This window comes from Lithobates pipiens, unplaced genomic scaffold (genome assembly GCF_037356315.1).
Source record: "Lithobates pipiens isolate NorthernLeopardFrog02 unplaced genomic scaffold, aLitPip1_a1.2 Scaffold_35, whole genome shotgun sequence".
NCBI lineage: Eukaryota > Metazoa > Chordata > Amphibia > Anura > Ranidae > Lithobates > Lithobates pipiens.
This window is the reverse complement of record NW_027507811.1, coordinates 28,059,814-28,087,483: the sequence shown is the minus strand read 5'-3', so window position 1 is coordinate 28,087,483 and position 27,670 is coordinate 28,059,814. Positions and strand designations below refer to the sequence as shown.

The following is a 27,670-nucleotide window of genomic DNA, read 5'->3' as shown; positions in this document are numbered from 1 at the left end:
CACACCAGAGATTCTGGTGTGCATGGCCTGTATATCTCTGCGGAGCTCCCCTATAGCTGCTGAGAGGGAATTCTTTATGTCAGTGGCCACATCCCGGAGGTCTGCTACAGTGAGAGTCTGTCTGGCATGTGGGCTGAGCGATCCCTCCGTTCGCGATGGAAGGCTCCGCCGGCGTTGAACTCCTGGAAGGAGATGCGGCCTCCGGGTAGGCCCGAGATGAAGCCTCGGCCTCGCGTGAGCGGGGACGGAATAGTTCCGGTATTCCGCGCCCTGTCTGAGCCTCGGAACTCCTCGGGGAGCGCGAGCGGGACTGCGAGCGCTGTCCCCGTGATTTCCCCATCGACTGGCTGATGTTGCTCCTGTGTTAGAGGCTGAAGAAAGGACTCCCGCGGACGGAGCTCCTCTAGCAAGCGGCCATTTCGTCCCGGCTCCAAGCCACGCCCCCGGGCAGATTTTCTAACACGTTCGGTATTGGTAGGGGGACAAGACAGGGGTGCCCACTATCTCCGCTTCTTTTTGCCATAGCCATAGAAACTTTAGCCATTGCCTTGCGTTCTAACCCCGACATTAGGGGGGTCATGTGCGGGTCCTGCGAACATAAATGCGCCCTTTATGCGGACGACCTCCTTCTTTTTGTTACCTCGCCCCTGACCTCCATGCCCATCATTAACCGGACTTTATTAGATTTTAGTAAGATTTTGGGACTCCGGGTCAATATGGAGAAATCTTTAGCCCTGAATATTACGTTATCCACAGATATGCTATCACAACTCTCAAATAATTTTACCTTCTCATGGGCCATCCCAGCTCCCTTATTTGGGAATCAAACTCACTTCCGATATACACACATTATTCAAAGCTAACTATCCCTACATGGCGCAAAAATGCAAAGAGGATTTAGTTCGCTGGTCAGGTTGTGGGCGGCATCTCCTGGCTGGGTAGGATTAATGCGGTAAAAATGACACTTCTACCGCGTTTATTGTACTTGTTCCGTTCACTCCCAATTCCAGTCCCCAAAACATTCCTTGACAAAATACAAACGGACATCGTGAGGTTTGTCTGGGGGAAGAAAGGCTATAGGTGCTCCTCAGCCACACTCTACCGATTGAAATCTCAAGGGGGGTTGGGTCTTCCCAATTTGTGGGGTTATTATCAAGCGGCACAACTGGCCCAGATATCAATGGCTTTCTCGGGTTCCGTTAAACCGGACTGGTTATCGATAGAACGGCAATCTATTCCCCACCACACAATAGACTTCCTGATGGGTTGTAGCCCCACACGCAGACCAGCGATTCTGGCTCCCACCCTCTCGCATTCATTGGCGCTTAGCTCCAACCTATTCAAACGGGACTCGTTAATCTCCCCACTGAAGCCGCTAACACACATTTTTCATAATGGGGATTTTCCCCCGGGGGAAAATATAGAAGCCTTTAAATGGTGGGCGAATAAGGGGTTATACAGAATTGGACACTTCTTTTCCCCTTCTGGCCCTCTTTCTTTATCACATTGCAAAAAGAAACTAGATATGCCCGATTCGGAAATATTCAGATTTACACAAATCTCACACTATTTGAATTCCATTTGGACTTCCAAACCTCTTCCTCCTTTTATAACGCAATATGAGCAATGGTGTGCGCAGGCCACGGACCAGAGGGGGGGTATCTCCCTGATTTACACGGCTCTGATGGGGAAGGACAACAAGCCCTCTTATGCTCTCGCATGGGAAGCAGACTTGGGCTGCTCTTGGGAATCGAAACAGTGGTTTGGGGCCTCGATAAGAGCTCACAAAGGTATACTTAATGTTTCTCTAATTGAGGCAGGTATCAAGGTCCTGTTTAGATGGTACTACGTTCCTTCCAGGCTGGCAAAAAAATTTCCGGGTTCCTCGCCAATGTGCTTCAGAGGTTGTGAACTGGGAGGAGATATGTTTCATGTCTGGTGGTCCTGCCCACGCATCCGCTCCTTTTGGCGGAAAGTGTTTCGTACGGTCAGTTCCATTACGGGGACTGCCTTACTACCACACCCCAGTTTAGCCTTACTGAATCTTTTCATCCCAGCTCTATCTAAGCATTTACAGCACTTGGTGTTTTTTGTTTTTCTTGGCGCTAAACTTACGATTGCTAAGGCCTGGAAGAAACACACGATTTCCTATAGGATGTTCAGATCTAAGGTAACATGGATTATGGTGCAAGAACAAGTAGTGGCTAAGTGGCACGACAAAACGGAGAGATTCCGGATGATCTGGGAACCATGGGCGACGTTGTGTAATATTTCTCTTATTCCAGGAGTGCGGCCCGGTACTTTGGCTTCTAGGGCAGGTAACATTTGATTCAGCATTTTACTTTGTCTCCTCTTCTCCTCTCCCCCTTTCCCCTTTTTTTTTTCCTTTTCACACGTTTTTTCTCTTCTCTTCTTCTTCACCTCCCTTGGTGGTTTGGGATGGGCCCCAGAAGGGGTTCTATTAGAGATGGCAGCGATGTTCTGGGATGGTTTTTAGCCCAGAATTTCTTTGGGCATCTCAGGCAACTAAACTTGGTAAGGAGGGGTGGGGGGAGTCCTGGTCTTGGCGGGCGGGCCTAGCCCTTGGTCTGCAGCTTGATCCCGTTTGGGGCACCAGGGGATCTATGGCTCGTGTGCTTTGACTAGTCATTCTCCACCAAGGAGACTGAACTTATTGTTATGGGTTCTAAATAATACCAATGTTTTATCAATGTATCTCTAGTTGGCTTTATAGGTTGGTTTTGTTCTATTTTGGTCTAGATCCATGTATGTCTAGCTTGGCTCTGCCTATGTATGGGTGGATTTATCTTGTTGAATTGTATTGAGGATTGTTTATCTTTTCTGTTCTGATGCAAATCTTCAATAAAAATTATTAAAAAAAATAAAAAAATAATTAAAAAAAAAAAAAAAATAGAGTATATGGGAGAGGTTGCAGTGTTGTGGCACCAGCACCAGTGCCTAAGGTCCAATTTTTCTGCCCCTGTTTAACAGGGGCGTTTAAGTACAATTTTTGATGCAATGCTTTGCAGCAGGGCTAATTCCTGCAATAAAACTAGAGTATATGGGAGAGGTTGCAGTGTGGTGGCACCAGCACCAGTGCCTAAAGCCCAATTTTTCTGCCCCTGTTTAACAGGGGCGTTTAATTACAATTTTTGATGCAATGCTTTGCAGCAGGGCGAATTCCTGCAATACAACTAGAGTATATGGGAGAGGTTGCAGTGTGGTGGCACCAGCACCAGTGCCTAAGGCCCAATTTTTCTGCCCCTGTTTAACAGGGACATGTAATTACAATTCTTGATATAATATTTCACAGGAGGGCCCGTTCCTATGCCCACCCAGAGTAACTGTGAGGACTTATAGTGTTGTGGCACCAGCACCACAACCACCAAAGGTAAATTTTTCTACCACTGTTCAACAATGGCATGTAATTACAATTCTTGATATAACTGTCCACAGCAGGGCGCTCCAGTGCCCACCAAGAGTCACTTTGAGGGCTTACAATGTTGTGGCAAAACCAACACCTGTTCCGCCATTTCTGCAGAGCATATAGGGCAGGCCCCTACTTTCAAACATCCAACTTACAAACATCTCCTACTTGCAAACGGAAGGAGACAACAGCAAGTGAGATGAAAAAAGATGGACGACAAAACAAATTATACAGGGGTGATAACCCTTCCCTATGTTTTCCAAAAAGCTTAAAAATAGTTTTTTTGACTGGAGCTACACTTTAAAAATGTACCAGTTGAAAATTACAAACAGATTCAACTTAACACAACAAACCTACACAGTCCCTGTCTTGTTTTCACCGCCTATATACTGAGTATATAGGGCCTGGGGGCCACACGCATTTCCTTTTTTTAATATGGGTACGGGGTTCCCCTTAATATGCGTACAAGACCCAAAGGGGCTGGTAATGGGCAGGGAGGGATACCCATGCCATTTTTCTCAATAATTTTCAACCATATTGCAGGAACCAGATATAACATTAAAACCGCAAGCAGTTTTCAATGATGTTATTTCCGTTTAATGTCATTTTGTGCAGGGACTGTTCTAAACACGGGAAACACGTGGCACTTCACAGGCATACTACAGACACCCCCCAGGCACCATATTTAAAGGAATATTTCACTTTTTTTTTTCACTTCAATCGTCATTAAAATCAGTGCTCCCGCCAAAACGGACATTTTTAAAAACATTTTAGGCATTGACCCATGTCCCCTGGGGCAGGAGCCAGGTCCCCAAACCCTTTTTAGGACAGTATCTTGCATATTAGCCGTTAAAATTAGCACTTTTAATTTCGAACGTTCGAGTCCCATAGACTTCAATGGGGTTCTAAAGTTCGTATGAATTTGGGGTCCGTTCGAAAGTTCTGGTGCGAACCGAACCGGGGGGTGTTCGGCTGATCCCTACTTGTAGTTGTCGATCTCAGATTCACCTCAGATTCTCCTGGGGCTGTACCTCTGCTGTGCATATTATGAGGGGCTCCCACCATCCCTGTGCTATGCTCATTATGAGGGGCTCCCACCATCCTTGTGCTGTCCTGACTTCCTCCTGGGGCTGCTTATTATGAGGGGCTCCCAACATCCCTGTGCTGTGCTGACTTCCTCCTGGGGCTGCATATTATGAGGACCTCCCACCATCCCTGTGCTGTGCTGACTTCCTCCTGGGGCTGCTTATTATGAGGGGCTCCCACCATCCCTGTGCTGTGCTGACTTCCTCCTGGGGCTGCTTACGGTGCAGGTGTCAGTGCTGTATATCACGGTGCTGGTGTCAGTGCTTTATGTCACGCTGCTGGTGTCAGTGCTTTATGTCACGCTGCTGATGTCAGTGCTCTCTATCATGGTGCTGGTGTCAGATCACTCTATCACGGTGCAGGTGTCAGTGTTCTATATCACGGTGCTGGTGATGATCTCCTGCACCCTTTTCTTTGCCTACCCTGACCTTCCCTCGCCTCCATTGCCTCATGAGTCCTGAATTGTCAGAATTTCACATATAAAAAAGAATGCTTGTAGTTGTCGATCCCAGATTCACCTCATACATGTGTTATGTCATTGGCCATGTGGTGGGACTATGTGTGCACAGCTAGTAATTATTTTGTGGCTGCAAATATGACCTGTAGGTTTGTAAAGTTTGCCATCCCTGTGCTGTGCTGACTTCCTCCTGGGGCTGCTTATGATGAGGGGCTCCCACCATCCCTGTGCTATGCTGACATCCTCCTGGGCTGCTTATTATGAGGGGCTCCCACCATCCCTGTGCTATGCTCATTATGAGGGGCTCCCACCATCCCTGTGCTGTGCTGACTTCCTCCTGGGGCTGCTTACGGTGCAGGTGTCAGTGCTGTATATCACAGTGCTGGTGTCAGTGCTTTATGTCACGCTGCTGATGTCAGTGCTCTCTATCACGGTGCTGGTGTCAGATCACTCTATCACGGTGCAGGTGTCAGTGTTCTATATCACGGTGCTGGTGATCATCTCCTGCACCCTTTTCTTTGCCTACCCTGACCTTCCCTCGCCTCCATTGCCTCATGAGTCCTGAATTGTCAGAATTTCACATATAAAAAAGAATGCTTGTAGTTGTTGATCCCAGATTCACCTCATACATGTGTTATGTCATTGGCCATGTGGTGGGACTATGTGTGCACAGCTAGTAATTATTTTGTGGCTGCAAATATGACCTGTAGGTTTGTAAAGTTTGCCATCCCTGTGCTGTGCTGACTTCCTCCTGGGGCTGCTTATGATGAGGGGCTCCCACCATCCCTGTGCTATGCTGACATCCTCCTGGGGCTGCTTATTATGAGGGGCTCCCACCATCCCTGTGCTATGCTCATTATGAGGGGCTCCCACCATCCCTGTGCTGTGCTGACTTCCTCCTGGGGCTGCTTACGGTGCAGGTGTCAGTGCTGTATATCACAGTGCTGGTGTCAGTGCTTTATGTCACGATGCTGATGTCAGAGCTCTCTATCACGGTGCTGGTGTCAGATCACTCTATCACGGTGCAGGTGTCAGTGTTCTATATCACGGTGCTGGTGATCATCTCCTGCACTCTTTTCTTTGCCTACCCTGACCTTCCCTCGCCTCCATTGCCTCATGAGTCCTGAATTGTCAGAATTTCACATATAAAAAAGAATGCTTGTAGTTGTCGATCCCAGATTCACCTCATACATGTGTTATGTCATTGGCCATGTGGTGGGACTATGTGTGCACAGCTAGTAATTATTTTGTGGCTGCAAATATGACCTGTAGGTTTGTAAAGTTTGCCATCCCTGTGCTGTGCTGACTTCCTCCTGGGGCTGCTTATGATGAGGGGCTCCCACCATCCCTGTGCTATGCTGACATCCTCCTGGGGCTGCTTATAATGTGGGGCTCCCACCATCCCTGTGCTATGCTCATTATGAGGGGCTCCCACCATCCCTGTGCTGTGCTGACTTCCTCCTGGGGCTGCTTACGGTGCAGGTGTCAGTGCTGTATATCACAGTGCTGGTGTCAGTGCTTTATGTCACGCTGCTGATGTCAGTGCTCTCTATCACGGTGCTGGTGTCAGATCACTCTATCACGGTGCAGGTGTCAGTGTTCTATATCACGGTGCTGGTGATCATCTCCTGCACCCTTTTCTTTGCCTACCCTGACCTTCCCTCACCTCCATTGCCTCATGAGTCCTGAATTTTCAGAATTTCACATATAAAAAAAGAATGCTTGTAGTTGTCGATCCCAGATTCACCTCATACATGTGTTATGTCATTGGCCATGTGGTGGGACTATGTGTGCACAGCTAGTAATTATTTTGTGGCTGCAAATATGACCTGTAGGTTTGTAAAGTTTGCCATCCCTGTGCTGTGCTGACTTCCTCCTGGGGCTGCTTATCATGAGGGGCTCCCACCATCCCTGTGCTATGCTGACATCCTCCTGGGGCTGCTTATTATGAGGGGCTCCCACCATCGCTGTGCTATGCTGACATCCTCCTGGGGCTGCTTATTATGAGGGGCTCCCACCATCCCTGTGCTATGCTGACATCCTCCTGGGGCTGCTTATGATGAGGGGCTCCCACCATCCCTGTGCTATGCTGACATCCTCCTGGGGCTGCTTATTATGAGGGGCTCCCACCATCCCTGTGCTATGCTCATTATGAGGGGCTACCACCATCCCTGCGCTGTGCTGACTTCCTCCTGGGGCTGCTTACGGTGCAGGTGTCAGTGCTGTATATCACAGTGCTGGTGTCAGTGCTTTATGTCACGCTGCTGATGTCAGTGCTCTCTATCACGGTGCTGGTGTCAGATCACTCTATCACGGTGCAGGTGTCAGTGTTCTATATCACGGTGCTGGTGATCATCTCCTGCACCCTTTTCTTTGCCTACCCTGACCTTCCCTCGCCTCCATTGCCTCATGAGTCCTGAATTGTCAGAATTTCACATATAAAAAAGAATGCTTGTAGTTGTCGATCCCAGATTCACCTCATACATGTGTTATGTCATTGGCCATGTGGTGGGACTATGTGTGCACAGCTAGTAATTATTTTGTGGCTGCAAATATGACCTGTAGGTTTGTAAAGTTTGCCATCCCTGTGCTGTGCTGACTTCCTCCTGGGGCTGCTTATGATGAGGGGCTCCCACCATCCCTGTGCTATGCTGACATCCTCCTGGGGCTGCTTATTATGAGGGGCTCCCACCATCCCTGTGCTATGCTCATTATGAGGGGCTCCCACCATCCCTGTGCTGTGCTGACTTCCTCCTGGGGCTGCTTACGGTGCAGGTGTCAGTGCTGTATATCACAGTGCTGGTGTCAGTGCTTTATGTCACACTGCTGATGTCAGTGCTCTCTATCACGGTGCTGGTGTCAGATCACTCTATCACGGTGCAGGTGTCAGTGTTCTATATCACGGTGCTGGTGATCATCTCCTGCACCCTTTTCTTTGCCTACCCTGACCTTCCCTCGCCTCCATTGCCTCATGAGTCCTGAATTGTCAGAATTTCACATATAAAAAAGAATGCTTGTAGTTGTCGATCCGAGATTCACCTCATACATGTGTTATGTCATTGGCCATGTGGTGGGACTATGTGTGCACAGCTAGTAATTATTTTGTGGCTGCAAATATGACCTGTAGGTTTGTAAAGTTTGCCATCCCTGTGCTGTGCTGACTTCCTCCTGGGGCTGCTTATGATGAGGGGCTCCCACCATCCCTGTGCTATGCTGACATCCTCATGGGGCTGCTTATAATGAGGGGCTCCCACCATCCCTGTGCTATGCTCATTATGAGGGGCTCCCACCATCCCTGTGCTGTGCTGACTTCCTCCTGGGGCTGCTTACGGTGCAGGTGTCAGTGCTGTATATCACAGTGCTGGTGTCCGTGCTTTATGTCACGCTGCTGATGTCAGTGCTCTCTATCACGGTGCTGGTGTCAGATCACTCTATCACGGTGCAGGTGTCAGTGTTCTATATCACGGTGCTGGTGATCATCTCCTGCACCCTTTTCTTTGCCTACCCTGACCTTCCCTCGCCTCCATTGCCTCATGAGTCCTGAATTTTCAGAATTTCACATATAAAAAAAGAATGCTTGTAGTTGTCGATCCCAGATTCACCTCATACATGTGTTATGTCATTGGCCATGTGGTGGGACTATGTGTGCACAGCTAGTAATTATTTTGTGGCTGCAAATATGACCTGTAGGTTTGTAAAGTTTGCCATCCCTGTGCTGTGCTGACTTCCTCCTGGGGCTGCTTATTATGAGGGGCTCCCACCATCCCTGTGCTGTGCTGACTTCCTCCTGGGGCTGCTTATTATGAGGGGCTCCCACCATTCCTGTGCTATGCTGACTTCCTCCTGGGACTGCTTATTATGAGGGGCTCCCACCATCCCTGTGCTGTGCTGACTTCCTCCTGGGGCTTTACCTCTGCTGTGCATATTATGAGGGGCTCCCACCATCCCTGTGCTGTGCTGACTTCCTCCTGGGGCTGCTTACGGTGCAGGTGTCAGTGCTGTATATCACGGTGCTGGTGTCAGTGCTGTATATCACGGTGCTGATGTCAGTGCTTTATGTCACGCTGCTGATGTCAGTGCTCTCTATCACGGTGCAGGTGTCAGTGCTCTATATCACGGTGCTGGGGGTCATCTCCTGCACCCTCGTCTTTGCCTACCCTGACCTTTCCTTACCTCCATTGCCTCATGAGTCCTGAATTGTCAGAATTTCACATATAAAAAAAGAAAGCTTGTAGTTGTCGATCCCAGATTCATTCATACATGTGCTATGTCATTGGCCATGTGGTGGGACTATGTGTGCACAGCTACTAGCTAGTAATTATTTTGTGGCTGCAAATATGACCTCTAGGTTTGGAAAGTTCACCTCCCATTGATGTCAATGGGGCCCGCCGCGAACGTTATGGTCCGCGAACTATCGGCCGCGTTCGCGTTTCGCGTTTGCGAAATGTCACGTCGGAAGTTCGTCCATCACTATTTACAATTCTACACATGAGAGTCCCCTTTCTTTCCCCCATGATCGGTGGTATTGTGATTTGAATGTGAGGCTGAACGAATCATCTATAAGAAGCTAAGCCAGCAATTTCCCCCACAAGTGTGTTTGACCCTCAGGGGTCTCGTATTGAGGTGAGAGGCTGGGGGAAACAGGGGGTGCACTGGTGGAGCACTGAAGGTGGAGCGTCTATCTTTTTGTGAAGCATGTCTGCATATGTGACAACACTGCATGACCATTAGATAAACTGTCACTTTTGGATATTGAGCTACTGAATAGCACTGGAACTTTTTTGAACACTTGTATTGCACATGGACCTTTTCTTTTTTTTTTTTTTTTTTTTAAGCTATTTTTGCATTGTGATGTAGCCACATATTTTCTGCGATATTTGCACATTTTTTTTATTTTATTTTTTTAAGATAGTTTTTATTGAGGAAAATGCATAGATGTACAGAAAATTACACCATGCTGGAAAAAAAAAAACATTACCTAAACACAATCAGAGTTCTTGGCAGAAACAAAATCAAGCACTGATCATTTGAACATACAAACTGTCGTAGGGTAGCTTGACTACCTTGGGTCACAACTTATCAGAGATAAGTGATTTCGGAGTAGCTCTCACAAGGTAGAAGGCGAGGGATCCGAAAACAGAAAAGAAAGAAAAAGAAGATCAAAACAAATTGGTATGTTGTGGGGTTGTAAAAGATCTCTGTCCTCAAACGTAAAGCCAATTCGGTCTGGGGGTGAAGATGTGCGGGGTTCATTTGAGGATAAGGCTATTTGAGCCTGGGTGAGCGCCTGCAGCCTCTGTAGGCTTGTTCATGAGATTGTGCCTACCAGGCCGTTTTTGTTTTGGGGGGCCCATGTTGAAAGTCGGTGGATCACATCAGTGGATTGTGTTTCCGGGGTTCTGTACTGCTGATATTTAATTGTATAGAGTGAGTCTACAGAGTGGGGGATGGGGTCAGGATGGGGAATGATTAGAAGGGAGAGGGGGGGGGGGGGCGAGGGGATGGGGAGTGAGAGAGAAAAGGGGAAAGAGGAGGGGGGAGAAGAAAAAAAGGGGGGTTTGAGTGTTTTTATATTTGCACATTTATGTACATATATATGTAGAGTTATTGATTTGTGTCACTTAATAGGTGGTCTATTTTAAAAGCCAGTGGTACATACCTTTTTTTTTTTTTTTACATCTTATTAGATAGCGTGGAGAGCATTATTTATGTTAGCAGCTTCCCTTAATAATATATATATTTTTTTTAATATATATATATATATATATATATATATATATATATATATATTTTTTTTTATATTAGTTTAGTTTAGTTTAGGTTTGATTAGTTGGGGTTGTGCGCATTAGTACCTTATTTATATTAATTATTTATTTATTTATTTATTTATTCTCTCTCTTCTTTATACAGTATATTTTCTAAGTAGGCTATATAGCTGTGTAGTAAAATAAGGCAATAAACTTACTTGGCATATTTGAAGGACAATATATTTATCATGATGATTGATTAGCAAATAATGATACATTACCACCAGAATAAACTACTTACTAGTCTGCTGTGTGCAGTGGCTACAATCTTACAGTTGTCATAATGAGCAAAGAATGATACATAGTACATGAAATATGACATGTTCTCATCAGCTGACACCTTTGTATCTCTAAAACCCCATACACACTATCAGATTTTCTACTGTTTTTTTTTCCTTGAGATTTACCAAAACCATATAATAGGAGGCCAAACCTTAGGGGTTTCAATTAGTATACAATCAGGCAGGCCCTTGTACTACATTGTTTTTGTAAAGCTGAAGACAAAAAATCAGCAGAAAATCTGATAGAGTGTTATATGAGGCTTCACAATCTCCCCCATCACATCACACAAGGATCTCATGGCACCGGCTGATGTTTTTGTTCCCGGCTCCTTCTACTCAGCTATAGATGAGCAGAGTTCTGTATTAGAGGGGAATGTTTCCTGATCTTCACTCTTCACTCATCTAATGTGAAGATGATTGTAGTGGGAGATGTGAGAAGATTGTTTTCTGATGAGAATGTGTGTAGAAAAGCAGGTAGAAGGAAGAATGGGACACACGCTCAGGAGGATGGATGTGTTTGCAGCCTCTGTGTTCAGCCTCCTGAGCAGATCATGAGAGCGGTAAGTGACAGATCGGTAAGTGACAGTCCAGTGAGCAGATCGGGTCCCCGATAAAGATTGGACATCCTTCTATTTCTTATTATAATCGTTTTTCTCTCTGCCAGGGAAACACAACAAGAGAGAGAAGATTCCCCAACACTGGAGTGACAGTGAGTGGGCGTGTCTAGCGTGTAACCAATAGCAGTGCAGAAGGCAAGTTCTATATCAACCAATAGAGGTGCAGAACGTCTCTATATAAGGCAGAGCACCACACATACACGATATTGATCTAGTTTCCAAACCTCGTTGAGAATCATGACTGAAACTGAGAGCGCCCCAGCCGCCGCTCCTCCAGCGGAGCCCGCCGCCAAGAAGAAGGCGACTAAGAAGGCGGCAGCCGGAGGAGCCAAGAAAGGCAGCAAGAAGCCGTCCGGTCCCAGCGTGTCCGACCTCATCGTCACAGCCGTGGCCGCTTCCAAGGAGCGCAGCGGGGTCTCCCTGGCCGCCCTCAAGAAGCTCCTGGCCGCCGGAGGATACGATGTGGACAAGAACAACAGCCGCCTGAAGATCGCCATCAGGGCGCTGGTGACTAAGGGGAGCCTCGTCCAGGTCAAAGGACATGGAGCCTCCGGATCCTTCAAGATCAACAAGAAGCAGCAAGAGGGCGACAAGGCCAAGAAAGTCACCATCAAGAAGAAGCCATCGGCTGCGGCCAAGCCCAAGAAACCTGCGGCCGCCAAGAAGCCAGCCAAGTCCCCCAAGAAGAAAGCCCCCAGCAAAGCAGCCAAGAGCCCCAAGAAGGCCGCCAAGAAACCGGCAAAGGCTGCAGCTGCTCCCGCCAAGAAGGCGACAAAGAGCCCCAAGAAGCCCAAAGCTGCAGCCAAACCGAAAAAAGCCGCCAAGAGTCCGGCTAAGAAGGCGGCTAAAGCCAAGACAGCAGCCAAGCCCAAGAAGGCCGCTCCGAAGAAGAAATAAGAATACCTCCCTCATCTCCACCCCCCAAAGGCTCTTCTCAGAGCCACCCACCTCCTCCTATCAGAGCTACACCTACCTACACATACCTACCTACACCCACCTCCTAACAGGCACCAGGGGCCTCATAGACTTTACACACCGTCTAGATGAGATGTTCCCATCACACATTGTACATTTGTCCCTTGCAGGGAATCTCCGATTACATTTTATGAAAATCCCACAAATGATCACTAGAGATCCTGTAGATCGGAAATCCCTCCTGCTATAAAGGATCGTTTCAGGGGCCCCATCCCACCCACATCTGTCATGTGAAGATAGGAGACCTGGAGGTTTTCCCGCACACTGTCTGGGATCTCCCCGGGGGAGGGGAACATTCACACTACAATATGTCATGTGATCGGTAGAAGGGAAATCATTGTACTGATCGGGAATGTTGGAATGATCAGCAACAAGAACATTGTATTATGCGGAGAATGGACTCTCCACTGTCATAGAATTCCACATTTTTCTCCCAAAAATATGAAGAGGATTAGCAGCTCCGGTGTGACATTTGTGTAGAAATTGATCTCCCGGCTCCGCTTTTAGAAAGTTCCCCGTATGAGGATATAAACGGTCTTATTGGCTGATCGGAATAGATGTAATTTGTCTCAGCAGATAGGGATCTATACGGTACACCATCCACTATCTGCTGATTGGCTGACATATACAATAATTTGACGCTTGCAATGAGAAATGTACAAATCTCTGCAGGGTGCCAATAATTGTCTTCTGTAGATAATGAATGAGAAGAGAGTGTAAGATGTGCTGATGGGAAGGTGTAACGATGTGATCGGTGTGTGTGTGAGGGGGGAGAGATTGGAGAAAGTTTTAGAATAGCAGAGGAGAGATTCCTGTGATAGATCGGGGAGAGGAAATGTCTTCTTCCTACAGAAGAATGAATAGTGAGTGTGAGATGTTTTACTATTTATACACCGGAGCTGAGGAAGAGGTGATCCCGGGATCTGTGTACAGGAGGGGAGATGAGTTCTTACTCATCTTGAACACATTTCCTTTCCCCGATCTCCTTGTAATGAGGGAAGCACAGAGATAGGAAGAGAATCTTTCTAGGAACTGGTCTGCCTCTCCTATATATTATTACATTGTATTATGGTGGGAAGAGATCGGCAGGAGAAAAGCTCTTCCTAGAGAAGTGAGGATTGTTACTTTGTAATCGTCTTAGAAATGTTAGAGATCCGAGTGCAGAGAAGGATGAGAAGAAAGAAGAGATGTGGTGGGAAGGATTTGTATGATGTAGTGGAGATGAGATAGTATGGAGCTCTCTGAGGAGGATGTGGTGGCTCTGAGAAGAGCCTTTGTTGTTGTGGGGGGTGGCGATGAGGAGGTCGGTGGGGGGTTTATTAGGCCCTCTCTCCGCGGATGCGGCGTGCCAGCTGGATGTCTTTGGGCATGATGGTGACCCTCTTGGCATGGATGGCGCAGAGGTTGGTGTCCTCGAAGAGTCCTACGAGATAAGCCTCGGAGGCTTCCTGCAGAGCCATGACGGCGGAGCTCTGGAAGCGCAGGTCGGTCTTGAAGTCCTGGGCGATCTCTCGGACGAGGCGCTGGAAGGGCAGCTTGCGGATGAGCAGCTCGGTGGATTTCTGGTAGCGGCGGATCTCTCGGAGAGCCACGGTGCCGGGCCTGTAGCGGTGAGGCTTCTTCACTCCGCCGGTGGCCGGGGCGCTCTTGCGGGCGGCTTTGGTGGCCAGCTGCTTGCGGGGAGCTTTCCCTCCGGTGGACTTACGAGCGGTCTGCTTGGTTCTTGCCATGGCTGATCAATGCTTCCAATCTCCACAAGGAATACAAGTGTGAGAACTCGGGCAGTGCGGCGTCTATTTATACACATCACTGCCTTCTGATTGGACAGCTAAAACACACCCCTTTTCATGATTGGTTTGCTTAAAAAAAGCGGCATTTTTAAAATGCCCGCCAAGATCTGCCCGTTCTCTGTGTTAGTAGAGTTCTCTTCTTTGTGGGGTGGGGGAGGGGAGGGGAGTTCCTCCACATCACACAATGTGTAAGGATTAGGAGCTCTCACATTGGACTGCTTGTCTCCATAATAAATGAGATGACAGAAAATCCTCCTCCGATCTCACTGATCGGATTATTCCGTTCTTAGTGAATAACAAGTAGAAAGGTGACTTGTACAGCTTGTTCCATCCAGCACAATTCTGTACTAACATGGAGGGACAGATCGCTGAGCAGACAATGAATCGTGTCCCAGCCAGCCAGCATTGTCCTCCCTGCTCCGGCCACATCTGGGATCGGTCGGTGTTCTCATTGGTTTCTATCAGATCCATGTGGATACAATTCAACTAAACTGCTACAATGTATCCTCTATGGAGGAGCAACACTGACACCTGCTGGTGACAAGAGAAATGACTTCTGTGCGGGGATCTAGGACGTGCTACAATCAGATTTCATTGTTTTCTTTCCGAATCTAATTTCTAAGAAAAATAGGTGATTACAACGTAATCTTTGGGAATGAACACAGGGCGACTTCTAGATTGCATAATTAATCTGATGAATTTGCATTAAGGTTTTGTCAGAAAATTCACTAAAAACATTATTTGAACCATATTTCTCACGATATCTTCATCATGTTTACTTTACAATGAAATCGCAGCTCTGATATGGTGTATGTGAGTGGCTTCTACAAGAGCCTTTGTGTCCTGCTGGGATGATGGGGGGTGTCGGGGATTTACTTGGCGCTGGCGTGTTCGACTTTGATACTAATTATTATAACATTAATAAAATACAGAATATATATATTGTGCCATTTACACAACTCTTTACAATAAAAATGGCGACAGTACAATCACAATATATTTCAATACACAAGCAATATGAGGACCCTGCTAATGGAGTTTACAATGCAAAGAAATGTTTTTATAATGAAGGATTAGAAATCCTCCTTCTCAGTGTAAGAATTAGAAACATTGAGATTGGATTATGTTTCCCATATCTCAGCAAATTAGATGGCAGAGGGTTAAATGTTCGTTGTAACCCCCACTTTCCAATCTATGTATTGCAATCGGAGGCATCTGATATTTACCAAATATATATATATATATATATTGTTTTGTTTTTAATTAGAGAAAAGACACACACACTTATATATAGAGGGATACAGACCAGGAAAGCCAACGTGTGCCCAGCTGATGATCTAAATCCCCCATCTAAGGTGAGTAGATGATTATGTATAATAGTTGGATTCCCATGAAGAAAATAGATGCTATATGACACATTTGAATCAAACACAATGTGATGTGTAAGTAATATTTCTAAGCAGATGATCCCTAAACGATTTAGTAAAATTAAGAATCCCCTTGTATATGTGTCTCTGCAGACATTAGTCTTACATAAGCCATAAAGCAGAAAGTAAACGTGTAGGTGAAAACGATATATACTATATTATAGAAGTGTTATCCTTATATACATAACTATCCGCTTTCAATTTACGGGAAAATAAGGTCCCATGTGTTCTCTAAGGTGGAGCAACACTGACACCTAGTGGTTATGAAATCCAGGTCTTCTATACGGAGATTTGGAAAGATATACAATGTGATTGGATGGAAATAAAATGTCAGGAAATTCGAAATAAAGGGAATCTGCAACACCAGCTTGTATTGGGAGGGATTTCTTACTATAATACAGCTTCACATGTCCAACTTCATCAGATTGTACAATTGTTATAATCGGTTAATTCTTCATTGAATGCATTTAGAATCTCTAATTGCGACAAAATGTGATGAGAGCTCATTGATGGAAATGGTGGGTGGCTCTTAGAAGAGCCTTTGTGTCTTGTGTTGGGATGATGATGGGGGGGATGGGGGATTACTTGGCGCTGGTGTACTTGGTGACGGCCTTGGTGCCCTCGGAGACGGCGTGCTTGGCCAGCTCTCCGGGCAGGAGGAGGCGGACGGCGGTCTGGATCTCCCGGGAGGTGATGGTGCGGCGCTTGTTGTAATGAGCCAGGCGGGAAGCTTCGCCGGCGATGCGCTCGAAGATGTCATTGACGAAGGAGTTCATGATGCCCATGGCCTTGGACGAGATGCCGGTGTCGGGGTGGACCTGCTTGAGCACCTTGTACACGTAGATGGCATAACTCTCCTTCCTGCTCTTCCTCCGCTTCTTGCCGTCCTTCTTCTGGCTCTTGGTCACGGCTTTCTTGGAGCCCTTCTTGGGCGCCGGGGCGGACTTGGCTGGTTCAGGCATGATAAGGGTTAATGTGATCTCTGCTGTTTGAAGCAAATGTGTGCTGGAGCCGCCCTCATGTGCTGCTTTTATAGGCGTCCTATGCAAATGAGTCTCCTCCCCTCCTCACTCTTCTATTGGAGGATTCAGTCATGTGATGGGGAGGAGTGTTTTGCTTTCCTTCTTCGTTTACTGATTGGTGTAGAAACAATTCAGAACACTATTGGCTAGCTTGAAAAGTAGCCAATCAAAGTGTTTGATGTCACAGCATTGACTGTATAAATATAAGGAGACCCTAGAAGGTGGTTATCTTTGTCAGTGTAACGACACAGGAATCTCAAAATGTCTGGCCGTGGAAAGCAAGGAGGCAAGGTTCGGGCTAAGGCCAAGACCCGATCATCCCGGGCTGGTCTGCAGTTCCCAGTCGGCCGTGTTCACCGTCTGCTCAGGAAGGGCAACTATGCGGAGCGGGTCGGGGCCGGAGCTCCCGTCTATCTGGCCGCCGTCCTCGAGTATCTCACGGCTGAGATCCTCGAGCTGGCCGGCAACGCCGCCCGCGACAACAAGAAGACCCGCATCATCCCCCGACACCTCCAGCTGGCCGTCCGCAACGACGAGGAGCTCAACAAGCTGCTGGGCGGCGTCACCATCGCCCAGGGAGGAGTCCTGCCCAACATCCAGGCCGTGCTGCTGCCCAAGAAGACCGAGAGCCACAAGGCCGCCGCCAAATCCAAGTAATCCCGACAACTCCTTTCTACTCCCAAATCCTTTCATTTCTACAACACAAAGGCTCTTCTCAGAGCCACCCACATCTCTCTACAAAGAGCCCCCCACACACCCCTCATTGTGTCTACCACATCGCATGCAATCAGCCCTCAATTGTCTGCATAGCTTTACACGGGAAATACATTCTTATTTATTCACACTTCTAGTACAGGAGATCTGTACAGGGAGGACAATGACTACATATAAAGAGCCTGGAAATCATTATTGGGGGATCCGGTCATTTTACAGGGATTGATCGTCATTATCCTTCAGACTTTAGTTCTGTTGAATTTATTACAGATCAGAAATCATTCATTATATAATAAAACAATCACCCCCGACTGATCAGCAGCACAGATCTCAGAATGTCCCTATTATGGCGGGCGGGGTATGGAACGGATTGGCTTCATTTATCATGGAACCTTCCCAATCACCTCAGATCGGCTAATCTGACAGAAATGTAATGATACAAAGTTTCAGTTCTTCCGGGGAACGTTCCAGGCACCTTATAAACGCGCTAAAATATTATATTATATCAAGGGGTTTGTATACAGAATCATAGAGAATGTTTTCTATAGAGATCAATGGAAAGTCTACAGAACGAGTATTTACTGGGCTGAAAACGGAATAAGATCTCAGAAGACATTTCTTTGGATTCCTCATCAAAAACATTATTGGCTCATGAAGGGAACGCCCACAGGTCTAATTGGCTCATATTTCAAATTGCTACTTTCGAATTTGCCCGCCAGAATTCTTTAGAACGTTACAGAGAAATTATCAGCCCTATTATACCGCCAAATCCGACACTGAGACATTTATCCGAGAGATATCAGCGATTTATTTTGAAACGGATTCATCCGGAATAGAAATCGATTCAAAAGATTGTTGAATAATGTGAAATATGTTCTCTGTTATTAGATTTATAAAAAGTGAAAGGAGTATTAAATGGTTTTATCTTAGAAACATAAATGCGATTTTTTTTCTCCCCTTCTTTAGTAATCTCTTATAAATATGGAATTGTTATTAACAATAGTAACTGGTGATTTGTGTAATCTCCGAAAAAGAACTGGAAGAAGAGGTTTGTCATCAGATCTGTATAGGATCCTGGGACTGGCCTCTATCAGTTACGGATTTCCTCAATATTACAACTAGAATATTAATAAATAAATAAATACGTGAATGGACTGGTAGAAATCATGACACTGCCAGATACATAACGGTGTGTACAATAAAACACATAATCAGATCTGCCTAGAATTATGTAACTAACTGGAAAAAAAAAAAAAAAAAGATACAAATATGTACTATGAATCAATAAAGAAAATATTGCGATTCTGACGAATTACATCCGTTTCCATTCAGCAAAATATTTAAACGTTTATAAATAAATGACATTTTCTGCAGTGTAATACATGAATAGACCCCGCCCCTTCTCATCAGGTCCGCTCATCTTTACACAGGAAGGTGAGATGTAGGAAAAAAATGCATTTCTTTGTTTCCTTTTCAAAATAATCTTTATAAATATGAAAAATTGAAACTGATGTTTGTGTTATGAAGTGTTAAAGATGTGTGTTCTTTGTGATATCTAACTGACCATACACTGTTCGATCTGCTTTACTAAAGCGACTTAAGAACACAACAAAATGATTTCTCCAATGTTGTATCTAATTGGGTAGAGAGTTGATCTATAAAATTTTACAATCTGCACTCAGGAGGATGAAATATTAAAACTTTACTTCTTCCACCAGTAACAAATGAAGGAATCCGATAATTGTACGGAAATCCTCCATCCATTCCCTGCTGAGATTTGGCGCTACACTAGATCTGCTTCTCTGGATGGAATGTTCATAAGATCCCATACACGTGATTCGATTTTGTTACCAAAGCCGTATAATAGGAGGTCAGACCTTAAGAGTTTCAGTGTATACAATCAGGCAGACCCTTACACTACATGGTTTTTGAAAAATCTGCAGAAAATCGAAAAGTGGGTTATATGGGGCTTTAGACCTAGTAGAGAAATGTTCAAATAAAGCTGATCCGATCCCAGTTCTGGACGTTTCCTGACAAACCCAAACTACTGTTTTTAATTGGCCCATTAAAGATTAGAATCAATCGCCCCTCATACAGTGTGATCACACTTAGATCGCCTACATAGGGTGAATGTCACGTGTCCAATCCCGAGAACAAACCCCCCGCTACAGAAATGTGTACAACGCGTCATTCATTTTCCACGTTTACTTCTACTGATAACAAATAGCGGTATGTAGTTCTTTGTATGAGAAGGTGGGTGGCCCTGAGAAGGACCTTTGTGTAGATGAAGTAGGTAGGTGTCTATGAGGGTTTAGCCTCCGAATCCGTAGAGAGTGCGCCCCTGGCGTTTGAGAGCATAGACGACATCCATGGCGGTGACGGTCTTCCTCTTGGCGTGCTCGGTGTAGGTGACGGCATCGCGGATGACATTCTCCAAGAAAACCTTCAGCACTCCGCGGGTCTCCTCATAGATGAGTCCGGAGATGCGCTTGACACCCCCTCTGCGGGCCAAACGTCGGATGGCGGGTTTGGTGATGCCCTGGATGTTGTCCCGGAGCACCTTCCTGTGCCGCTTGGCGCCTCCTTTCCCCAGACCCTTCCCTCCTTTACCGCGACCAGACATGACGAAGGATTTTCTGCTCAAACAGAAACTGAGCTCCGCTGTCTGCCTGCCCTCCTTATATACAGCCTGGGCGGACCTGATTGAAACCTTCCGGGGAAAGAGGCGGAGTCACACCCATCCATTACAAAATAATAGAGAATGTAATTCCTGTAGTCACATACATTAATGCAACAGCAATTACATGTCCAGAAGATTCATTTATTCCTTCTTCTCAATTATTTATTTTCTATTTATACCTGTAGATTACACGGAGAATATGAATCTTTAATACTTCATAACAGAAAAACAAACAGCAGTTTCAATTATTCATAGTCATTTCATATTTATAAAACATTATATTGAAAAGGAAACAAAGAAACACATTGTTTTATGACATCTCACCTTCCTGGGTGTAAGGCAGAGCGGACCTGATGGGAAACATGCCGATAAGGGGCGGGGTCTTTTATTACACTGCAGAGAATTTCATTCATTTTTAGAAGCTTTTAGATATTTTGCTGAATGGAAACGGATGTGATTCATCAGAAGCGCATCTCACTATCATGTTGTAGAGGGGATGCTACATTCCGACTTGGAATAAAAGAGAACATATGGAAATGTTTTACATTTTTTTATTCAGTAATCTTCAGAATCCATTTCTATTTATTCCGGATTAATCGATGGAAATAAAGCATTGATGATATCTCTCGGATAAATGTCTCATCTGATGATCTCAGTGTCGGATTTGGCGGTATAATTGGGCTGATTATTTCTCTGTAACGTGCTTCGCTATTCAGGCGGGCAAATATGAAAGTAGCAATTTGAAATCGGAGCCAATCAGAGCTGTGGGCGTTTCCTTCATCAGCCAGTAATGTCTTTCTTTTCATAATTTTAAAAGAAATATAGTCTGAGATCTTTCTCCGTTTCAGTCCAGAATATATTTGTTCTGTAGACTTTTCATTGATCTCTATAGAAAACATTCTCTAGCAGGGCGGGTTCTGTATGGTGGAGAAAATGAAAAGACGAGAAGAAATGTGACATTCATATTTCTAACGGATGTATTATTCTTGGTTGGATAAACTGCCCGACAATTCAGAGGAGCGTTGATCGATGTTCCCGGAGGAAGAGATATCAGATTTTAGTGTCGGATGTCTCTATCTGAGATCATTGGAACGTTCCATAGAATTCCGGCGGGAAATTTGTATGAATGAATTTCATATTTGCACCAATCACAGATCTGGACGATTTCTTCAGATAATAAAACGTATTTTCCTTCCAAGGAGTGTGAAGGAGGATCTGAGATCTGTGTTCCTTTCAGCTGGGGGAGGTTTATTCAGCAGAATTAAAGGATGGAGGACAATAAAAAGCAGTCCCTGTAAGGAGATCACATCGTTCCTTCACATGAAATACGTTCTAATAAATGATACAAATCATAGAAGCTCTGAATTGCTGTCAGGACGGACGGGTATGGAGGGGTGGATGGTTTTGGTTGGAGGGTTTAGCGGTGAGTAGACGATCAGCATAGAAAGATTGGAATGAAAAGAGATGAGAGAATGATGTACTGTGATCACATTTCCTGTCATTACTCCTCACCTCTATTACAAGTCTGAGTGTGATAAGAAGACAAAGGCTTTGTCTTTACAGGGAACTTTACCTGACAGTATTAATAATATAGAACTTAATTGGAGAATAGGAATAGAAACCAGGAATGTCCGGCGCTATGTAGAGCATGTTTGTGAGGCAATGCTGAAATAATAATAATACTGATCGGTCAGAGTGGGAGGGGGTGAATAAACCTCCCTTCTATTCCCATCCTAATTCTAGATTTATTGCGGAGATCATCTCCACTTTCTAGCTGTATACATTCCCTATTCACCTCCTTGTATTGCACACACACACACCAGTGTTCTACCAGGAATGACCACAAGGTGGCAGAGCTGAATAAACACTTATGCCGCACTCAAACATTGTTACAATAAAAGATCCTCCACAATCTCCCGCCTTACATTGTTACTTTATCTGAAATCACAAGAAGAGAAGATCGCGGCGTTCTTAAACCACAACACAATGGAGGAAAGAAGCAAGAAAAACGAAACATTGTATCTACTCAATCAGCCCAGACACATCTTTGTCTATTTGAATCTATTTCAATCAACAGCAGATCAATGTACACACAGGGTGGGGGTTGACCTCATTCTGTGTACTTATAGTTCTAATTAGCAATAATAATAAACATCATAAATATATACAAAGTATCATCTACATACAAATCTGATCACAATATCACCTCGGGAAGCACACAGTCCTTTATAGAAGTGAGAAAATGTTTTCTAACATGGAAATGTTTATCACCATAATGAACTTACACATGATCTCCAAACCTGAAAACAATTTAATTTCCATCATCATTTAGCAGCGTATGAATGTTTTTTTTTGTTTTTGTTTTTATACCAAGTTCAATGCATTGTATTGCATTTTTTTAAAGAAACATATACCATACAGTAACATGACATGGCAGATACAGAGTAATGGTGTTATAACAGTGCAATCAGCACACAACATAAAACATTTGGTACCAGCATATAATATACAATTAACATTGAGCATACTATGAAGTAAAACCTTGAATTTGCCTTGAAAAATACTTAGAATAACAGTATTGCAAGAAAAAGGAAATACAAGGGATACAGTCAATCAAGGAGGAAAATTGCACCAAGAGGAGTCATTTGGAAAATAATATTGTATGAGAAAGGCATTAGTGTGTGTACCAGGCTGCCCATGGGACCAGGGGTGGACTGACAACTCATGGGGCCCCCAGGCAATAGGAGATTATGGGGCCACACAGTATACACACACTGACACACACACACACACACACACACACACACACACACACACACACACACACACACACACACACACACACACACACACACACACACACACACACACACACACACACACACACACACACACACACACACACACACACACACACACACTATACAAACACACAGTATACAAGCACACAGTATACACAGTCATGTTTTTAATGGCTAAGAAGGTACTGGAGAGGTGGGGCAGCTATAATCTGAGGATTTTTAGACCAAATGGATGTCGGTAAGGGACATTTCAGAGACAGATGTAAAAAACAGATTTTTACATACTGTTCCTGGTTTTACTGAAGCTGGCAAACCTGATGGGGCCACTAGTGACTCAGGGCCCCTCGGGCAGTGCCCAAGTGGCCCAATGGTTAGTCCGCCCCTGCATGGGACCCATGTTTTTTTTTGGGGGAATGGATGTATGCTTCACTGGTAGAGACAGCATTGACTCTTAAGGCTCGTACACACAATCACACTTTTTGACAACAAACATGCAAATTATTTGTTTTAAGGCAGCATGCAACTGTGTGTACGTTCCATCGAACAAACTATTTTGGTTTTCATTGGACTTTTGTTGGCTGTGCGAACAGACAAACTTTTTAACAACATAAGAACGATGTAGCAAAGTCTGATCAAGTGTACACAAAACCATCAGACTTTTGTGAAAAACATCAGACAACAATACAGAAGTTGACCAAAGGGTGGCACCTGAGTAATTGAATGTCCTCTTTTGAAGGTGTCGTCACTCATCAGTACATTGAAACGTCACTACGTTTGTGTTTGTTGCCTAAAAAGTCTGATTGTGTGTATGCAATACACATTTACGGCCAACATCCTTTGTACATAAGTGTACAAAAGACAAAAGAGACATACATCTGGTAGCAACAATCGATGGGCTGGTAAGGGTATGTTTAGTGGAACTATGGGAGTTTGCCTAAAATGGTAGGCTAAGAACTTTCACCAGGCTAGTGTGGCCCCCCTATAATTGTTGGGAGGTATTGGTGGAGAATATTTTCTGTTGGGTTTGTTGGATTCTGAAGCAGGAATCCACAGAGGTCTGTCTGATTGCCTTTGTGTCCCCCCATCATTGCACTCCCTGCTTCGGGCAGACCTGGAATTGGTGTGATCATTATTTCTAGATTTTCCATGTGGATCAGCATTCAATCTTATCACCTATTGTTGTATTTACATTCCCCTTTCAATCTATTCCCCATAATAAGTGGACCGCTACCAAACCTTTCATAGCAAATTCATATAAATGTTCAAAACTATCTGCACATATATAGAAAGTGACATCTTATGTGGATGTACGATCACTGTGGAAGGACTGATCCATCAGTCTATACAGCGGTACACCTCTACCTATACAAGTCTGGTTATAATATCTGACTGCTGAGTAGGCGGGATCTCTAATCCAGGGGGTATTATTAAAGAATAACATATGGGTCGATACAGTTTGATGATGGGATGAGATTGGTTGATGTATGCACGCTAGGGATGAGCTTAATGTTCGGGTAAAACATAAGTTTGACTCAAACATCGAGTGCCTTTTACCAATTATGGCTCAGGGGGTTAAGTCCATGCCTCACACTATATAAGGGCACCTGCGTCAGCCTTGTGTAGTGTGTTCTTTGCGGAGAGAGAGTGGCATTACATATACACTGTATCCAGTTTAGCTAGATCTGACTGCAGGCCATTCCTGGTGTACGCATTCAAATAAACTTTCAGGCAGGCAGGCCAGACATGTTATTCAGTAGGGATGAGCTCGGTGTTTGAGTCGAACGCATGTTCGACTCGAACATCGGCCGTTCGTCTGTTCGGCAAAATCAGAACATTGTGGGCCATTCACACCATATTCGTGTGGCGCAAATGGCCCACAATGCACTACGCCATTGCAGTGCATTCCTGTCTCATGATTGGCCAAGCATGCACTATGACCCCGCATGCTTGGCCAATCACAGCGCCGGCAGCGAGGAGAGCCATAATTGGCCCCAGGCAGGATGCCTGTGGCCAAATATAGCTCAGGGGGTTTGGGACATGCCCCACACTATATAAGGCTGCCAGCGTGGTGGCCTTGTGTAGTGTGTTCCGGCATGCAGTGAGAGAGCAGCATAGGCAGGGACAGTGTGTTCTTTTCCTGTAAATCTGCAGCAGTTAAAGTGGGTGTTGTGTGCCTCCAGCACAGTATACACCTGTAGATACCCTTTATTGCTGGTGTTCTCTAGTACAGGCATCTGCAGGAGTTAAAGTGGTTGTAAACCCTTACAACATGCTTTGTCCTACAAGTAAGCCTAGATTAAGGCTTACCTGTAGGTCCAAGAAATATCTCCTAAACCTACACGGTTTAGGAGATATTTGCTGAAAGACAGGAGCACGCCGCGGTCAATGGCGATGTGCTGCGAGTGGCGGCTCCTGTGCACATGCGCGGGAGTGATGTCATTGCGGCTTCGCCGAATGACAGCTGCGGAGCAGCAAGACCCACCGAGAAGATGGATGTGCTGGACTACAGGGGACAGCAGTGACTTCGCTGGCTCCTATGTCAGGTAAGTGACACCTAATGGACTACTATGCGATGCATAGTAGTCCATTATGCTTTACCTTTGCAGGGAATGAAAGAGGAAGTAAACCCAGCAGGGTTTACTTCCTCTTTAAAGTGGGTGTTGTGTGCCTCCAGCACAGTATACACCTGAAGATACCTCTTATTGCTGGTGTTCTGTAATACAGGTATCTGCAGCATTTGCAGTGGGTGTTGTGTGCCTCCTGCACAGTATACACCTGAAGTTACCCCTTAATGCTGGTGTTGTTCTGTTTCTCTAACACAGACAGGCAGCATCAGTAATTACAGTCGGTGCACTGTGTCATCTGCTCAGTGTGCACCTAAAGCTACCCAGTTGCTGGTTTTCCCATCTCCCTGCAGGCCATTACTATGTCTGGAAGGCCAACAAAGAGAAGCAAACAGACACGAGCCAATAAAAGAGGGCAAGCAGGCTCTGTGTCTAGAGACAACAGTGCTGGGCGTGGACGCGGTGCATCGTCATCAGCACGTGGCCATGGGACATGCTTGTCCTTATTTTTGGCAGCTGGACATGTTGAGCCGCATCATGCTTAAGACTTGGTAGAGTGGATGACCAAGCCCTCCTCATCCTCTCTCACCCAGTCTCAGGGTACAAACAAAGAAGCTGACAATGTGTCCTCTTCCCTTGTCTCAATGTCATCAGTCACTCCTTCCCTAGACCCACCATGTCCTCCTAGTAGTCCCCCAAACTGTTTGAGCACAGTGTTGGGTACATGCTCCAGGAGGATGCCCAGTGTTTTGAAGGCTCTGATGATGATACCCAGCTAGAGGAAGGCAGTAGCGTTAGTGCAGACAGAGGGGATGCTCAAGAAGGAGAACAATCTGGCAGTCATGTTCCACCAGCTGCAGCATACTGCCAGGTTTGCTCCAGTGATGAAGAGGGAGGGGATGATGAGGTCACTGACTCCATTTGGGTGCCTGATAGGAGAGAGGAGGAGGAGGAGAAGGAGGAGGAGGAGGCACATCTCCAATGAGGCACCTCTGGGGGCCAGCTTAGGGGCAGCACACCGACTGAATAACACTGCAGAGCTCAGCCTGTGCAGGGAGCAGCCTCTGTGCGTTATTCCAAAAGTTCTTTGGTGTGGGCCTTTTTTGAGACCAGTGCATCAAATCGCAGAGATGCTATTTGCAACATATGTCTCAAACGTATCTCGCGTTGGCCAAAACATCAGCTGCTTGGGCACCACATGCTTGACCAGACATATATTGACCTGCCATGCAGCTCGTTGGCAAGCATACCTTACAGACCCACACCAAAGAACAAAGTGGACCTCTCCTAGTTCTTCATCAGATGGGATCTCCAACCCCACTAGACCTTCCGTCCTCTTTGAAACCTGCACTGAGAGGAATGAAGGTTTAGAATTAGGTGCGTCACAGCCAAGTACTTGCGGGCACTCTGCTAGCAGTACACCCACGTCCAATTGTAGCAGGCAAATTGCCCTGCCCCAGATACTGGACCGTAGAAAGAAGTTCACTCCCAGCCATCTCCATGCCCAGCGGTTGAATGCTAGCTTGGCTAAATTGCTAGCACTTCAACTACTGCCTTTTCAGTTGGTAGACTCGGCCCCCTTCCGTGAGTTTGTGCAATGTGCGGTTCCTCAGTGGCAGGTCCCCAAACGCCACTTTTTCTCACAGGTGGTGATTCCGGCTCTCTACCGGCATGTAGAAGGCAATGTCCATGCCTTGCTGGACAGGGCAGTCAGTGGTAAGGTGCGTATTACCGCTGACTCATGGTCCAGCAGGCATAGACAGGGACATTACTTATCTGTCACAGCCCATTGGGTCACTCTTCTGGCAGCTGGGAAGGATGCAGGACAAGGTGCAGTAGTGTTGGAGGTTGTTCCGCCACCACACCTCCAAAATGCTACTACTGGTTGTGACACACCTCTCTCCTCCACCCCCTCCTCTTCTTCTTCCTCCATGGCCTCTTCCAGTGCTTTGTCTTCTAAACCAGCGTTGCTCCGTAAGCGTTCAAGGGGCTACGCAAGTATGCAGGCAAAAATATGCCATG

The 27,670-nt window shown here is 45.7% G+C and overlaps 4 protein-coding genes across 4 annotated transcripts; 2 read left to right on the top strand and 2 right to left on the bottom strand.

Annotated features, from left to right (window-relative positions):
* Positions 1–11,896: 11,896 nt before the first annotated feature.
* On the top strand, positions 11,897–12,622 carry LOC143955287 (uncharacterized). Its single transcript, XM_077465365.1, has one exon. It carries the CDS (start codon positions 11,913–11,915, stop codon positions 12,570–12,572), a length of 660 nt encoding a protein of 219 aa, XP_077321491.1. The 5' UTR covers positions 11,897–11,912; the 3' UTR covers positions 12,573–12,622.
* A 1,281-nt stretch (positions 12,623–13,903) lies between these two features.
* On the bottom strand, positions 13,904–14,426 carry LOC143955288 (histone H3). Its single transcript, XM_077465366.1, has one exon. The coding sequence runs from the start codon at positions 14,378–14,380 to the stop codon at positions 13,970–13,972; it is 411 nt and encodes a 136-aa protein (XP_077321492.1). The 5' UTR covers positions 14,381–14,426; the 3' UTR covers positions 13,904–13,969.
* A 1,960-nt stretch (positions 14,427–16,386) lies between these two features.
* On the bottom strand, positions 16,387–16,884 carry LOC143955291 (histone H2B 1.1). Its single transcript, XM_077465368.1, has one exon. It carries the CDS (start codon positions 16,827–16,829, stop codon positions 16,449–16,451), a length of 381 nt encoding a protein of 126 aa, XP_077321494.1. The 5' UTR covers positions 16,830–16,884; the 3' UTR covers positions 16,387–16,448.
* A 160-nt stretch (positions 16,885–17,044) lies between these two features.
* On the top strand, positions 17,045–18,542 carry LOC143955290 (histone H2A.J). The gene has a single exon (XM_077465367.1). It carries the CDS (start codon positions 17,151–17,153, stop codon positions 17,544–17,546), a length of 396 nt encoding a protein of 131 aa, XP_077321493.1. The 5' UTR covers positions 17,045–17,150; the 3' UTR covers positions 17,547–18,542.
* The last annotated feature ends 9,128 nt before the right edge of the window (positions 18,543–27,670 follow it).